This window comes from Corvus moneduloides, chromosome 23, assembly GCF_009650955.1.
Source record: "Corvus moneduloides isolate bCorMon1 chromosome 23, bCorMon1.pri, whole genome shotgun sequence".
Classification (NCBI taxonomy): Eukaryota; Metazoa; Chordata; class Aves; order Passeriformes; family Corvidae; genus Corvus; species Corvus moneduloides.
The window spans coordinates 4,839,676-4,856,515 of NC_045498.1; the positions used below are offsets into that span (position 1 = coordinate 4,839,676).

The window sequence follows — 16,840 nt, forward strand, 5'->3', positions numbered from 1 at the left end:
GGACAGGGAAGGAACCCCAGAGAGGATGGTGGCACCTGGGGACTTCGTTCAGCCAAGAAGTTTCCTGTCAGAAGCTGGGATTTGCCTCCATGGGCTCCCTTCCTTCACACTCGGGGATGCATTTGGAATTCTCTGGGCCTGTGAGAGGTGGCAGCAAAGCTTTGGAGCTATAAAAAATCAAGGGATGCCGGGTGCTGCTTGGGTGCTGCTGCCTCCCCACCTGAGTGAGCTTAACAAGGGGTTAGGGGCATGGAAAAGTGGGAATACAATCCCCTGGGAGGCTGTTTTCCATGAATCCATGTCTCTGTCATCTCTGGGCCCTCACACACGGAGGAGAGCTCAGAGCACCAAAGCATCATGTGGGAAAACAGAGCCATGTGTGGGGACAGTCCCAGCCTCATCCCTGCTCCAGCACGGTGGGAAGGGAGGAAAAAAAGGGCCTTAGAAAGGGAATTCCTAAAAAGGACTTAAAGGGCATCAGAGAGGGGTTAATGCTGAGGAGAAGCTGGGATATTTTTGGGATGGGCAAAAGTTGGGAACCATCAATCCTTCCCTCCTTGTGGGAACACGCCCGTCTCCCAGCTGCAGTTGGGGATGCACTGGGGATTCCCCAGTGGATAATTCCCAAATATTGCATGGTCTTGGCTTTATGTGTGTCCAGTGTGGGCGGATTCTCCCCGTGCCTGCCCTTCCCACGCCAGTGTTTTCGTGCTCCCTCCTGCACACCTGAACATTCCTTTTGTACAGGGATGTAAAATGGAGCAAGATCATCCCTCTCCCTATTCCGAGTATTTTCTCCCCTCTCTTCCTTATCCTGTAAGAGGAAAGACTGGAATAAAACCTGGAAAAGCTGAGATGGAGAGAGATTTTTAACTGGAAACGTGGGAATTTTGGGCTGTGCTTCCCCAGGAGCTGGTGTCACCTCGGTGCCACCCTCCTCCTGGCAGTGACCTTGGGGGCACAGTGTTTGGAATGAGTGCTGGGATTTTTTTCCCTGCAATCCGGCAGCAGGCAGAGGTGGAGCGGGAATGGGGTTGTCTCAGTGCTTCAGCGTCACGGCCGAGAAACACAGTGGTGGTGTTTTGGGTGCAGAGAAAACTGAATTCCCGTGGCAAAATCACCCCTTTGTCCCATATTACCGTGCTGGAATTCCGATTGGAAAGCAGGATTGTGCCAGGGCTGTGGAACCCCCCCAGGTTTCCCCACCCTGAACGCTCCTTTGCGCCTTGGGCAGGTTGGAGAGGGCTGGAAATGGGGAGGCTGAGGATGGAGCTGGGAGGTTTGTCCAGCGCTGGTCACCGCTCCATGGATTTCATGTTTGTTGGCATCGAGGTTGCTCCATAAAATTTTCCATGTTCCAACTAAATGACTTCACTTTAAAACCCTCGACTCGCATTCCCCTCTCCTTTCTCCCTCTCGTTCTGTGCTTGGTTTTTCCCCCTGGGATCACCCACCTGCCTTTTCATGGAGTTGTTTTCTTTGCCTGGCACACTGGGCTGGGCTTGGAGGGTACGAGTTCACCTTGGAGAGGTGCAGGTGGCGTTTTAATCACAGGAAATGGGCTCTGTAATTGATGTCCTTCAGCAGAATGAAATACAAAACCAAAAAACCAACTCTTTCCAGAGGTATTTCTGTAGTGGAACGGAGGGAAAGCTGTGTCCCTAGCTGGCATTTCCTAGAAAACACTCGGGTGCATAAACTGAGCGGGATATTTCTTTCCAAAGCCGTTGTTTTTCCGGAGCAAAAAGGAACACATCGAGGTTTTCGAGCTACCAGTTGCCATTTTTCTCGCCACATCCACCAAGACAGCTGCTGAAAGAATGTTTCCTTTGCTATTCTGTCTCTGTATGTGCTGTTTTTTGCTTTGTAGTAACTCAGGTTGGTGTGTCCCAGGGACATAATTTGTGTCCAGACCCTGGGATTCCCGAGAGAGGCAAAAGGATAGGCAACGATTTTAGGTAAGAACCTTTTCTGTGCGTGTTCTGTGCATGCTGCAGAGCTCCTGGCTGTCCCTGCGTGTGCTCCTGGCGTGGAGGGCTCTGTCTGCAGTCACCCTCTGCCCCTCCCAAAATCCTGCCCAGATTTGGGGAACGCGTGTGGAAAACCCTTCACGTGTGTGCTGCCCCACTGAGGGTCTCTAAAGATCTCTCGGAGTATTTTTATCCTTTCCCAATCCATTTTATCCTTTCCCATTTCATCCTTTCCCAGTCCAGGCTGTAGAATCCCTGTCTGCTCTCATCCCTGCCCTGCTTAAATGCAGGAAAACTGAAACAGCAAAATAAAAAATCGCTTTTCAAATTAGCTCAAGCCCCAGCACGGCCCTGCCCTCAGAGTATTTGAGGGGACTGAGGTTCCTTGGCACTGAGTCCATGTGGGGCCAGATAATTGGGGTTTATGGAGTTTCAGACAGTGCTGTTATCCCTTTCCAGTTCCCAGTTTTCCCTTGCGCAGTGCTGGGATGCCCCAGCCTGCTGGTGGCTGTGGGGAATCGATATTTCATCTCATTTTGCTGGCCAGGGCTGTTTTGCTCATGGGAAGTGTCCCTCAGTTGAACCCCAGTCTGTCAAATTCCCCTCAAATCCAGCAAAGGGGGGAGGGCGGAGGGAAGGGAATTCCCAACAGTCCCTAAATGCCACGGGATGAATTCCCAGCCGCTGCAAACTGGATTGTGTTGCCTCAGTGAACAAAGCAGCTGCAGCAGCAAAGGCTCTGAATCCAAACCACAGAATAAAGAACAGAACTCTCAGCTGATAAAGGAGATTTTTTTTCACTTTATGAGAATGCTGAGCGTGTCCTCTGCTGGGGCTGTGGATGAAATTCCTCCTGAAATGTCACTAAAAACTGGGATTTGGACACAGGGGGAGGCAGAGGGGGAGGCAGAGCCAGTCCCTCCTCCCTTCCCACTGCTGCCTGTGGGGCCAGGGCACGGCTCTGGCCCCAAATCCTGGGATGCACGAGGCAGGACAAGGCTGATGTCCCCTCTGTCCCCTCTCCAGGCTGGGCTCCAGCATCCAGTTCTCCTGCAACGAGGGCTACGACCTGCAGGGCTCCAAGAGCATCACCTGCAAGAGAGTCAGCGACATCATCGTGGCCTGGAGCGACCACCGGCCCGTCTGCAGAGGTGAGGGGGCTCAGCCTGGCTGAATTTTGGGATTTGTGGCAACTCCCAGCTCCTTCACATCCCTTTTCCATCACCCATCCTGCCCTCAGGTCACAGAATTCCAGAGTGGTTTGGGTTGGGAGGGACCTTAAGGACCATCCTGTTCCTTCCACTATCCCAGGTTGCTCCAGCTTGGCCTGGGACACTCCCAGGGATGGGGCAGCCTGAGGGGGCTCAGCTTGGCTGGATTTTGGGATTTGTGGGAATTCCCAGCTCCTTCATGTCCCTTTTCTCACCCATCCCTCCCTCAGGTCATCCCTTGGCAAGGTCAGAGAATTCCAGAGTGGTTTGGGTTGGGAGGGACCTTAAGGAAAATCTTGTTCCTTCCACAATCCCAGGCTGGCCTTGGACACTTCCAGGGATGGGGCATCCACGATTTCTCTGGGAAACCTTTTCCAGGGCCTCCCCACCCTAACCTTGTTCAGCTCCTCAGTCCCTGTTTCTGCACCCCCTTCTCCCCCCACAGACTCTTCCACGAATTTCCCAGCTGTCCCTAAATCCCCCCCCTTCCCTCTCTCCTGAACATTCCTTTTGTACAGGGATGTAAAATGGAGCAAGATCCCTCTCCCTATTCCAAGTATTTTCTCCCCTCTCCTCCTTATCCTGTAAGAGGAAACTGGACTAAAACCTGGAAAAGCTGAGATGGAGAGAGATTTTTAACTGGAAATGTCGGAATTCTGGGCTGTGCTCCCCCGGGAGCCTCATCCTGTGCCATGAGCCATCAGGGAATGGAGGGTTTTTTTTCCATGGAATAAACATTAATGCCCATTTTGCCCTTGGCCATTTTGTTTTCATTCCCTCTCTGAAATGTCACATTGTGATATTTGTAATGCTAATAAAGAACAACTTGTAATATTTTTAATTGAATCCCTTTAAAGCTCTTAAAGTCATAAATAGGGTTTTTTTTTTTTTCCCCCAGTTCTTTCTTTCTTGGAATCCCATCTAATTCTTGAAACAAGCCTGGAATAAATTGAATCAGTGTAAGAGGATATTTGGCATAAATATGTGACACTATAAAGGCAATTTATGGTGTCCTCCTGCAAGAGATAAGAAAGGATTTGCCTGCATTATTCTGTTTCTGTGAACCAACTTAATTTTTTTAGCTGCTGACTCTCATGTTTTTGGGTTTTTTCTTCTTTTTAAAAAGTTCAATTTATTCCAGCTTTCTGCCACATTTCCCTCCCCCCCCCCAATTTGTTCCATTTTTTCATTGGGTTTCTCTCAAATTCCAGAGTCAGTCTCAGATTTTGACCTCTTGGGCTGTGATAATTCCTTAATCCCATTGAGCAAACTTCGGGGGAAAGTTCTGCAGCTTCCCCATCTACAGCAGATTCCCTCTGGATCCTGGCAGAGTCACTTAGTCCCACTTGAAAAATGGGAAAAATGGGATTTACCCTCTTTTTTACACTGTGGGAGCTCTAGTATGAGGCAGGAGTGGTTTAGGATCCTGGATAAGTGACCTCAGCTCCTTCCTGAGCTGCTTCCCAGCCATTCCCAATGTTCCCTGTGCAGCCAGGAGATGATTTTTCCATGTTTTACAGGAAAAAAAAACAAAAACCCTTGCAGATTCCACATGTATGTGCAAATCCATCTCCTAAATTAAATTATAAATTGAAATAAATTACTAAATTTCAAAAATAAATTAATTTCAGGGCTCCACCGCAGCAGCAGAGAACATTTCCAGAACCAGGATGTTTTTCCCCACACTTCTTTTGTGGAATATTTCAGCTAAATATTACATCAAAGGCATTCCACAGGCAAAATTTTCCCTGCTTAAGCACTTTTTCCCACTTTTCCTTTACCTGAGATGTTTTGAAGATGCAGAGCTGAGTTGCCACCTTGGTTCTGAGCCCACAGAAGGAAACCAGCTGATAAATTCTTAATAATGACCTAATAAATCCTCTTCATGCAGCATTTTGGGGGTTTGATGTGCAGGAGGAAAGGGAATGGGGCTTTTTGGGGACATCAGGAAGGAATTGGGTCATTCCTGGTCTCCCTCTGTCCTGGATGGGGAAAGATTTTTGTGAGGAAAAAAGGAGTGAGGGAAGGAAATAAATCAGCGTGAGCAGTAGAGGGGGGTTGGTTGTTGGTCTGAGGGGAGATGGGATCAGGGTTTGATGGGATCAGGGTTTGATGGGATCAGGGTTTGATGGGATCAGGGTTTGATGGGATCACTGATGGGATCACTGATGGGATCAGGGTTTGATGGGATCAGGGTTTGATGGGATCACTGATGGGATCAGGGTTTGATGGGATCAGGGTTTGATGGGATCAGTGTTTGATGGGAGCAGGGTTTGATGGGAGCACGGATGGGATCAGGGTTTGATGGGCTCACTGTTTGATGGGATCACTGTTTGATGGCATCAGGGTTTGATGGGATCAGGGTTTGATTGGATCACTGATGGGATCAGGGTTTGATGGGATCACTGTTTGATGGGATCACTGATGGGATCAGGGTTTGATGGGATCATTGATGGGATCAGGGTTTTGATGGGATCAGGATTTGATGGGATCAGTGTTTGATGGGAACAGGGTTTGATAGGATCACTGATGGGATCACTGATGGGATCAGGGTTTGATGGGATCACTGTTTGATGGGATCAGTGTTTGATGGGATCAGGGTTTGATGGGATCAGGGTTTGATGGGATCACTGATGGGATCGGGTTTGATGGGATCACTGTTTGATGGGATCAGGGTTTGATGGGATCAGTGTTTGATGGGATCACTGATGGGATCAGGGTTTGATGGGATCAGGGTTTGATGGGATCAGGGTTTGATGGGATCAGGGTTTGATGGGAACAGGGTTTGATGGGATCACTGATGGGATCAGGGTTTGATGGGATCAGGGTTTGATGGGATCACTGATGGGATCAGGGTTTGATGGGATCAGGGTTTGATGGGATCAGGGTTTGATGGGATCACTGATGGGATCAGGGTTTGATGGGAACAGGGTTTGATGGGATCAGGGTTTGATGGGATCAGTGTTTGATGGGATCACTGATGGGATCAGGGTTTGATGGGAACAGGGTTTGATGGGATCAGGGTTTGATGGGATCAGTGTTTGATGGGATCACTGATGGGATCAGGGTTTGATGGGAACAGGGTTTGATGGGATCAGGGTTTGATGGGATCAGTGTTTGATGGGAACAGGGTTTGATGGGATCAGGGTTTGATGGGATCACTGTTTGATGGCCCCACTCCTCACGGAGAAATCCTTCATTTTTGTGCCGCGGATGCAAAAAAGGAGCCGTTTAGGCCGCGCAAACAACGATTGTTTTCATTTTTGCCTTCTCCCACTTCCATACCGAGCTCACCCCTTCTCCCTCCCTGCTGGAAGGGGGTCCCCCGGTGCTGAGTGTGCCCTGTTTGTGTCCCCAGCCAGGATGTGTGACACGTACCTGCGCGGGCCCAGCGGCATCATCACGTCCCCCAACTACCCCGTGCAGTACGACAACAACGCCTACTGCGTGTGGGTCATCACCGCCCTCAACCCCGCCAAGGTGGGTCCTCAGAACAGCCCTTTGTGCCCAGGCTGGTGGTGGGAAGCTCTGCAGATCCAGGGAGGACGAGTTTGTGGTGTTCCGTGGAATTCCAGGCTCGTGTTTCATGGGATTCCAGGCGGGTTTGGGTTGGGAGGGAGCTCGAAGCTCATCTTGTGCTGTGGGTAAGGATGTCTTCCACTAGGCCAGGCTGCTTCAGCCAGGCCTGGGACAGTGCCAGGGATCCAGGGGCAGCCACAGCTGCTCTGGGAATTCCATTCCAGCCCTCCCCAGCCTCACAAGGAGGAATTTCACTTCAATATCCCATCCAAACCCGCTCCCTTTCAGTTCAGAGCCGTTGTTGAGGAGAATTGTTGATTCCCCAGAGCCGTGGAAGGAGGAGATGAGCAAAGGGGGTTCTTTGTCCTGGTGTTTTATGGAACAGAAGTTGGAAGGGGTTTGGATGCTGGGCTGTGGTGGGGGAGCGTGTGAGCACAGCCAGACACATCCAAGCACATCCAAAGACCTCCAGACACATCCAAGCACCTCCAGACACCTCCAGACACATCCAAACACCTTCCACCATGCCAGGCTGCTCCAAGCCCCTTCCAGTCTGGTCTTGGACACTTCCAAGGAGGGAGCAGCCACAGCTTCTCCAGGAAACCTTTCCCAGCCCCTCCCCACCCTCACATTAAAGCCTTGTTCATCCCCTCAGGCTCTGCTTCTCTCCCCCAACAGACTCTTCTCTGTGTTTCCCAGCTGTCTCTAAATCCCTGCCCTTCCCTCCCTGCTGAGCACTCACTTTGTTAAGGGCTGTAATTAAAAGTGAGGGTAATTATTTGTAATCGAAGCCCCTTTGATATCTCGTGTGGAGGGTGGGGAGGTGCTCGAGCAGCCCAGCAAAGCAGCTCTTGGGGCAGGGCTCCTTGGGGCAGGGAGGCTGTGCCAGGAATGCTGATTATTCCCAGTTTTTTGACTGTGGCTGGCCCTTGCCCAGCAGGATTTCAGCCCCCAGGGTCAGAGGAGGGAGGTTTGGGTCTATCTCGTGCTATTTATGCACTGGTACAAATTTATTCACATTTATGCACTGTTAGAAATTGAAATACTTTTTATATATATATATATATATACACCTTAAATACCTAAAGGATTGAAAGTCTGTACCAGGTGTGACTCCAGTGTGTGGGGAGAGAAGGAGTTGTGGCTGCCCTGGCCTGGGAAAGATCAATCCCTGTCCATTTCCCCTGGCAATGGGAATTGAGTTGAGGGCAGTGTTCGGTGCCTCACAGCTTTTTCCAGTCTCAGCCCTTGTCTCTCCTGCAGCTCTGGCACAGAAGAACAGAAATTACTCTGCTGTGTAGCTCAAAGGGCCCTTTCTGAGGTGACAGAAGGTGACAGGCTTTGTTCCTTTGAGCGTCTGGATCCCTGCAAACATCATTCCGTTCGTTCTGGAGGAATCCTGAGCCTGCCGAGCCTCCGAGCTCCCATTTACTCTCCCAGGGATGATCCCTTGCCTCTGGACATTCCTGCAGGCCCCTGATGCAAGCAGGGAATCTCACGGACTCACAGGATCTCCTGCTTGTAGCTGGGAATTGTTAGGAAGTGCTGGCAGCTCTGATGGGACCCTTTCCCTTCCCTCCAGAGCAGGGGCAGGATGGAGGAAGGGCCTGTGGGGTTCTCCCTCCCTGCTGAGCTCAGGCCGAGCCTTCAGCCAGCACAGATCCCGATTTCCTGAGGAACATCCCTCCATTCCCATTCCCAGGCAGGGTGTGGCTCAGGGCTGTCATTATCCATGCTTTGGCTGCACGGGAGCCTGGAAGTGAGCCGGATTTTGGGAGATGGAGTGTGGAACCAGGAGATCTTTCAGTGCTGCTTTATTGGGAGGGGTTTAGTGGTTGATGAGCCCCAGGATTCATCAGGGAAGGGAAGGACACTGGAGTGTTCCCTGGGTATCCAGGGGCTGGAATTCAGCACAGCTCGGGCTGTGGGGGGGTGTTTTATCCTTTTACGTTATTTTTGAACCTCTTTGTCTCCAAAAATCACCAACATCCAGTTTTTGTGTGGATAAAACAGCACTTGGAGAGCTGGGTGCAGACATTTCCTGGGTGTTTCATAGGATACCACTTCCATTTGGGTTTCCTGCTACAAATTATGAAGGAGGAGATGGAAATCACGAGGAAAATACACCGGCCCAGTGTTCCACTGACCCTTTTGTGGTGAATATTCAGGTCTAGCCTTCAGCTCTCTGTTCCTTTGCTTTCGTGCCAGTCTTGTGCCCAAAGTTTTCCTGCTTTTCCGTCAGCAGTGTGATGGGAAAAGCTTCTCCTCTGACCTTCCTGGGCAGAACTCTGTGATTTTTCCACGGGAACTTCTCCTTGGAGGAAGTTTCTCCTCTTCCCCTGCTTGGTTTCTCCCTCAGCTTTGAAGCCTGAGTCATAACACACACAGAGTCTGCAAGTCCTGACCCTTCCCTAAATCATAAAGGGGATTGGAATTGGTCAAATCCATTCATTCCAAGACTTCCCAGCTTGGATCAGAGATTCCACAGCACAAGGAAGTGCAGGTGCTGCTCCATGGGCCTGCCCATCATACACTGAAATCTGGATTGGTGACATCAGCAGCCTTCCTTCCATTCCTTTTCCTTTGAAATGATAAATGGTTTAATTAATTTAATTAATAGTGTCAGTTTGTAAAGGGTTTTTTGGGTTTCAGTGTCATTTACAGGGAGGGAAAAGCTCTCCTGAAGCAGGGAAGTAAAGCACCAACTCCTTGGGAAGGGCACAGCTCTCCCTGCAAGTCCTGACCCTTTCCTAAATCATAAAGAGGACTGAAATTGGTCAAATCCATTCATTCCAAGACTTCCCAGCTTGGATCAGAGATTCCACAGCACAAGGAAGTGCAGGTGCTGCTCCAGGGGCTGCTCATCATGCACTGAAATCTGGAGCAAATCAGCAGCCTTTGTGTGAAGAGATTCCATTCCTTTTCCTTTGAAATGATAAATACCTCATTAATTTAATTAATAATGCCGGTTTACAAAGGGTTTCTTGGTTTTAGGTGTTTCATGCTGGAAGTTTGATTTACAGGTGGGGAAAAGCTCTCCTGGAGCAGGGAGGGTTGGGAGAAGAGCAGCAGCTCCTCTGGGAAGGCCACAGCTCTCCCTGCACGTCCCTCAGGGATGATCCCAGCGTTTCCCATCCTTTCCAGGGAAGGACTGGGGATGAATTACTTCCAATGCCAATGAAATACTTGGGAATAAGGAGCGTTTTGTGCCTGAGCTGGAGCTGCTGAAGTCGCTGTAATCTTTTTATTGACTCCAGTGGTCTTTGGATCAGGTCCTGCTCCGTGGAGCTTTTAATAGGAGCAGTGGGGAAGGCAGGGAGCTGAATTTAGGACTCATTTGCAAGTCCTCTGCTCTGTCTTTGGCAAAGAACCCAGAGATCCACTGAGCCCCATAATCCCCTCCAAGTTTGCTGGGAATTCTGCATCCACAGGGCCGAGGGCTCCTCGCTGACAAGTTGGGATTATTTCCTGTGCAGAGGGGGGGGACATCAAACCTATTTGGGGGATATTCTGATTTTTTTTTTAGCTGGTCCCTGGTGCCCTGGGAATTAATTCCAACCACAATGGGAAAAATAAATCACTGGGGAGCTGAGAAATGCATATGGTAATTGGGGGATTTGCATAAAAGCTATTTCTGGCCCTTTCTTGACAGAATGGATGTTGCTGGTTGAGGTTTCTCCTGGGGTTATTCTCACCTGGAGCCAAAAAAAGCCCTTCCCAAGCTCACTGATGGAGGAAGGGCCCCTCTAGGGGATGATTTATTCCAAATGGAGGGGGAAATTCTGGAGCTTGGAGAGCGGGGAGATGAGGAACGTGCTTTAGGACAGAACTGCACGAGCTGCTGTTCTCCTGGAGGGAATTCTTGTGGATTTTCCTCCTCGGGATGTCACTGCACTTCCAATCACTTTGGTGGCACAAAGCTTTGGAATCACGAGTCCCATCCCGTTTCCCTGGCTTTGCTCATTGCTCCCTGTCACTTCAGCAGCTCCAAGTTTGGGGGTGCTGGTGCCTCTCTGGCTGTTTAATGAATCAGTAAATTATTCCCAGCTTTCAGAGCAAAAAAAAAAAACAACCCAGGAAAACGGGGAAATAAACACAATATTCAGCACCCAACTCTTGAGCCACGAGTGTGCTGGGATGTAATTAGTTGTTTAATTAGGGTCAGACTGCTCAGGATGCAGCTTCCTTGAGTGGCTGCTTGAACTAATGGTGTGTGCAGCTCTGCAGCTCGATGTTCTCTGGATTAATTACATTATTCCAGCGTTTCATGCTTTGGTGACAGCCTGCACAGGTTAATGTTTGGGTACTAGACACAAATTAACAGGGCCAGAGTCATCTAAAGGATCACCCTGTTTCACCATCCTGGGCCTTTGGGGAAAAAAACCCTTTTCAGAATGGCTAAAATCTCTAAATTTGTTTTTCTGTGCCTTGAAAAATGTTGTGTTCATCTGTAGAAGAGAAAACACAGGACAGCTCAGCCTGAGCTGTATAAACACCTTTTTTTTTTTTACTTTTGGGTTGAACTTTGGGGTTTTTATCCCCCTGGGAATCCACACGTGCTCAAGTTTTGCAGGAGGTGCTGCTTACAAAGGCAAGAAGTGACCAGAGGAAGATTTTGGGTTCCCTGGGCTTCGGTTCCTTGCCCCAAACTGAGGTGGAGAGGGACACCGAGGCTCTGAGGTCCTCAGCACGCACCTGGTTCCTTCTCCTTCATGACTTCTGATGATTTTTGTGTTGTGTGAAGCAGCTGAAATGGGGATCAACCCACATTTGGTGATTGAATCTGTTAATAGTCAGGAAATTTAATGTATTCATGAAGGTCTCGTGCATCTGAGTGTTTCTGTGCCTTTTTTTTTTTTGCTGGTCAGGTAAAGAGTCCAAGAAACAAAAACTCTGCTGATTTCTGCTGATGGGGGGTGTGAAGCACTTGTTTAATTTAATTAATCTCTTCCTTTTCTGGTTGTCCAGCCTGTCCCGGGCTGGGTTAAGGACTCTGCCCCTAAATCACATTTGAAAAGCAGAGATTCCCAAAGCAGCTGAGAGCCTTGGAGCACAAACTTCCATGGGAATTCTGCTCCTGAATGATGCAGAGAGGCTGCAGAAATCCTGTGGGGGCCAAAGTCTGGGTGGAGAAGGAGAGAAAAACCAGGGAACAAGGATGTGATGATGCTGGGGATGGTGTTTGCAGACAGCTGGAGGCAATTCACATAAATCCGTGAATTATCTCCTGCTCTGACCCTGAACCAGGAGAATTTCCTGAGCCACAAAGCAAAAGACTCTGCATTTACTTCATGCCTGTGTGCACATCCAAATCCACCTCCAGAATTCCAGCTTTGGGGAGGGAAGGGGTGGGAAAAGGCACGTTGGAATCCCAGCACACGGATATTGTTATCAGCCAAGTCAGCAGGGCAAGGAGAGATAAGGCAGAGGTGATTCAAATCACCGGGCAAAATCCAAGCTGGGCACTTTGGGGGATGTCCTGGAGATTTTGATGCCCTTGGAAGCTGCTCCTGGACAGAGCAAGGGATCCACGCGCAGGGCAGGGGTTGGTGTTAATTGTGCTAATTGTGTTAATTGTGCCGCGTCTTTGGCAGGTGATCAAACTCAGCTTCGAGGAGTTCGAGCTGGAGAGAGGCTACGACACCCTGACAGTGGGGGACGGAGGCCAGGTCGGAGACCAGAAATCCGTGCTTTATGTGTGAGTAACAATTCCCGGGAAGTCCTCCTGGGGGAAGCCTGGCCACGTGCGGCTGCGGGGCTGGGATCTGCCCCTGCTGTCCCTCTGCGGTGGTTTTTGGGCTGCTTGGCATTTCTGGGACAGAAAGTTCTGCCCTCTGTGCTTCCCTCCCCCTCAGGGAGAGGCTGAGGCTCTCCGGGGAGCTGAGAAAAGCTGGGATACGGAAGGAAAAGCAACGCAGGCACACACCAGGAGCTGTTTGGATCTCTGTCTCCTGCTGCCATCAGTTTGAGTGTAAATCCAAGATCTTGGAGTGACATCCCAGCATTTCACACCCAGGGTGCATTTGGGGAAACGAGGCTGCTTCCAGGCTGGGATTTGGGATTTTTGCATCCTCTGCTTGCAAATCTGATCTTCTCTGGGGGGTTCTTCAGCACAGGGAACTCACAGATGGTCCTGCTTTCCCTCCAGGCCTCTCCAGAACCACTCCAGCAAAGCTGTTGTGCTCTGGCAACTGATGGAGAAATTTGTTGTATTTTTTTATTCTTCCTCTTCTCTTGTTTTTCCACGTGAAGCAGCTTCCCACTCCATTTTCCCATATCAGCACTTCCTTGTCTTTCCCAAACCTCTGTTTCCCTGAGGTTTTGTTCCTTCCCAGCACATGGACAGGGGTGGGCCTTGGTCAGGAACCCCAGCCTGGAACACACAGAAATGTGAAGGCTGATTATTGCACAAGTGTAATTAAAGTGTCCCAGGACACTTCACAGCTGCTTGGTCAAAACCTGCAGATCCCTGGAAGAAATTCCTGCCATCATTTCCCATTCCATCCCTTTTGGTTTGCCTAAAACCCACGAAGATTTTCCTTTGATTGGATTTTAATCATTCCATGGCTTTTTCCCACTCTGTTATCTCCTCAGCCCTTTGCTGATGCAGATTTGGAATGTCTGTGACTGAGCAAGGTGCAGTGCCTGGAATCTTTTCCCAGAAGCTTCCCAGTAAACTGCTGGTGCTAATCCCAGCAGGAACATTTATTTGATTATAATCTGGGAGGATAAGTTGGAAGGCAGTGAAATGGGAGAGAGCTGTGAAAACCACAGTGGTGATTAATGTGCTTGAAAGTCCAGGGATCACTTTTCCCAGAGTTTGCTGCCCACTGTCAGCTGGATTCCCAGATCAGGAATAACATCTGGATGCAAAGTGTGGTTACTTTGGAGGAATCAAAATGCAGAAACTCCTGTCAATTCCAATTTTCTTCCTGCTCTTCACTTCTTGGCTGTTGAGGAGCTCAGTCCTGCTGCCTTTCCAATCAAGGAATGCACTTGTGGAGTGAGTGGAGTTGCACAGCAGCAGATTCCATCCCAAACGGAGCTGGGAAGGACCATTTGTTTCCAGGCTCATTCCCACCGCTGGAAAATGGGAACAGAGCAGATTGTTAGGCTGAGCTGCCTGATTTGCAGAGAGGATTTGATTTCCTGAAGTAACAAGCACCCAAATCAATCACCCAGCTCGTTAAAAGTGGGGTGGCAGAGGATGTGGAGAGCTTTGAAGCAGCTTTTCCTGGAGGTTTTTCCTCTTGGAATGTTCCTCATTCCTGCCTGGCTGCTGCTTAAATAAATAACTTGAGAATCAACAATGATGCTCCTGAACATCTCTGGGATGCAAAACAGGCACTAAAACAAGATCATTGCTTCATTCTCAGCACCCTGGGATCAATAAAACTCCTGCTGCAGGTCAGAGCAGAAATCACAGAGCAAAGGCGGGGGCAGAGCTGGGAGAGCTTTGCTGAGATTGGGAGAGATGGTTCTGATTCCAGGGAAAAACACACTCTGGATTCCAGGAGAGCTTGAGCAGTGGCTGCTGCAGGTGTCCCTGTCCCCGGGGCCTGTGAAATCTCAGGGATGGGGAGGAGAGGTCTCTGGATGGTCCCATTTCCCTGGGATACCTGTCCTGGGAAGGAGCTGGCACTGGGCAGGGAGCGGAGTTAATGTCACCTGCAGCCAGCAGGTGACACAGCCCTTGGAGCTGTCACACAATCCTGGAATGGGCTGGGGCAGAAGGACCTTAAAGGATCTTAAAGCTCATCCTGTTCCATCCCTGCCATGGCAGGGACACCTTCCACTGTCCCAGGCTGCTCCCAGCCCTGCCCAGCCTGGCCTTGGGCACTGCCAGGGATCCAGGGGCAGCCACAGCTGCTCTGGGCACCCTGTGCCAGGGCCTCCCCACCCTCCCAGAGAGGAATTTCTTCCCAATATCCCACCCAATTCTCCCCTTGTCCAGCTTGAAGCCATTCCCCCTTGTCCTGGCACGCCAGTTCCTGATGCAGAGTCCCTCTCCAGCTCTCCTGCAATCCTTGCAGGTGCTGGCATTTCCAGCTGAACATTCCCAGCTCTCCCAGCCTGGATCCAGTCCCTTTATCAACTCCACATCCCTGCTCTGGACTTGCTCCAGCAATTCCACATCCCTCTAATGCTGGAGCCTTTCAAGTGCTGCTGTTGTACCTGGGGCCAGGCACAACGCAGAGCTGAACACGGGGATGAATTTGGGTGTATTTAAACACCACAGAAAAGAGAAAAAACCCTCTTGTCCCTCTCCACTTGCACTTAATTTCTAAATTTCTCGCAGATAATACCTCAGCTGGAACAGGATAATCACAACATTAAACACAGGCAACACAACAGCCCTGCTCCTGGAATAATCGTCCTGCCCACGCTGTTCCCTTTCCAGGAGTGCAGGGAAGGGAGAGAGCTGAGCTCCACGTGGGCATCTGCCTGTGGAAAAGATGCTCGTGTGGGTGGGGATAACGCTCTAAAGCTGTGTTGAACCACACCGAGGTGATTAATCCCAGAGGCTGAATGAGCCTCATTAACAGGGAGGGATCAGTGACATCTCCCTAAATCTCCTCAGCTCTCCTGGGAGGATCCTGAGGGGAAGGCAGAGCGCTGATCCTGCCGGGATTAGTGGCATTTCTGAAGGGCTCAGAGGGTGTTCAGCAGATTTGGGGCTTGTGCCTTGTCTGCCAGGTGCTTTTATGTTTTTTAGATCCTTGCAGAAGCTTCTCTCAGGGCGGAAATGCAGCAGGGAATGGGTGGGAAGCAATTTTTTGTAGCACTGGAAACTGCTGCGAGGGCAGTTGGGAGGATTCAGTCGGTCAGGGCGCAGTTTGGGTTCTGGGACTTTATTTGTTTGCTGATGTTTTGCCTCAGCCAGCAGGGAAACGATTCCTTTTGCTGCTGGATGATCTCTTGCAATAATGGCAGTGAGTTGTAATGATTGCAGCAAGGGTGGTGGGAGAAGATTCACTGTGGGGGCAGAGTGCAGGGCATGAGAGGATTTTCATCAGACTTGAAAATCCCCCAGTTTTTTGGACAGTGGAATCTTTCCCCAGGAACTTTCCAGTAAATTTTCTTTGTTTTGGGATGACTCTTAATTAGTTTGGCATTTTTCTGCTCCTGCAGAGGCCTTTATTTGAGGGTGGGTGAGTCTGAGGACACTTCAAGGCTGTTGATCTGCTGCTGTTGATGTTTTTTGCAGCCTGACGGGCACCACCGTCCCCGACCTCATCGTCAGCACCCAGCACCAGATGTGGCTCCTGTTCCAGACCGACAGTGTCAGCAACCTGCTGGGCTTCAAAGCCACCTATGAAGGTAATCCAAGCTCCTCTTCCCAATTCCCACGTTTCCAAAGGATCAGGGACGAGCTGAGTGCAGTGATTCGGGAGAAGAAGGAGCTTCTCTAAAGAAATCGAAGCTCTGGAGGTTTTTTTCTCCTTGAGAGGAGCTTTGCTGGTTCCTTTCCCATCCAGGCTGGCTGGGTGGGGACTGTCCCATTGCCTTTTCGTGTCTTCTTGGAAAAGAGTTGGGAATCTCAGCTGACTGCCTGTGGGAAGGGAGGGGATGGGGGAATCGATGGTTCCAGCAGAGCACTGGTGTCAAATGCTTTAAACTGGGACTAGGCTGGAGTGTTTTGAATAAAATAAAAGTTCATCCTGGGGTTTTTTTCAAAGAAACTCACGGAATGCAGCAAGATGCGAGTGCTCCAGTCTGGCCTAAGCTGCTGTGTTTGCTGTTGTCACAGGTGTTGGCAAAAACAGGGAAAATGTGAGGGGAGAAGTGTCCCTGGGAGCTGCTGGAAGTGCCCAGCAGGAACATTCAGCTCTGGATCCTCCAGGCCCCAGATGCACATCAGCCCTCGGGTCGTTTTTGAAGGGTTTCCCGTGGCTGTCCCTGCTCCAGGGGGTGCCAGGGCCTGGCCCTGGGGCTGCTGCTGCTGCTGAGGGAGCTCCGGGAGCAAATCCCAGGAGCCTGAGAGACCTGAGCTCCTGGAAGACCCAGCTGGAGCAAATACAGCATGGGCAGGGAGCCTGGGGGGGAACAGGTCCTGATGCTGGGCTTTTTACTGGATTCTAAGATGTTGAGGTGTTTGCACGGAGTCTGGGATATTTTACAGGATTTCAGGGATGCTGG

The 16,840-nt window shown here is 50.2% G+C and overlaps 1 protein-coding gene across 5 annotated transcripts in view; it reads left to right on the forward strand.

The window, feature by feature from the left end:
• Nucleotides 1–16,840, forward strand: part of CSMD2 (CUB and Sushi multiple domains 2) — a 350,153-nt gene that overhangs the window by 179,183 nt on the left and 154,130 nt on the right. For 4 of the 5 annotated variants that reach the window (XM_032132060.1, XM_032132059.1, XM_032132058.1 and 1 more), the window contains 5 exons: nucleotides 1,871–1,958; nucleotides 2,997–3,121; nucleotides 6,540–6,661; nucleotides 12,295–12,398; nucleotides 15,909–16,021. The exons of the other annotated variant lie outside the window; for it this stretch is intronic. In XM_032132060.1, the coding sequence (XP_031987951.1) occupies nucleotides 1,871–1,958; nucleotides 2,997–3,121; nucleotides 6,540–6,661; nucleotides 12,295–12,398; nucleotides 15,909–16,021 (552 nt within the window). The remainder of the gene's footprint in view (nucleotides 1–1,870; nucleotides 1,959–2,996; nucleotides 3,122–6,539; nucleotides 6,662–12,294; nucleotides 12,399–15,908; nucleotides 16,022–16,840) is intronic. 5 annotated transcript variants of the gene reach the window in all.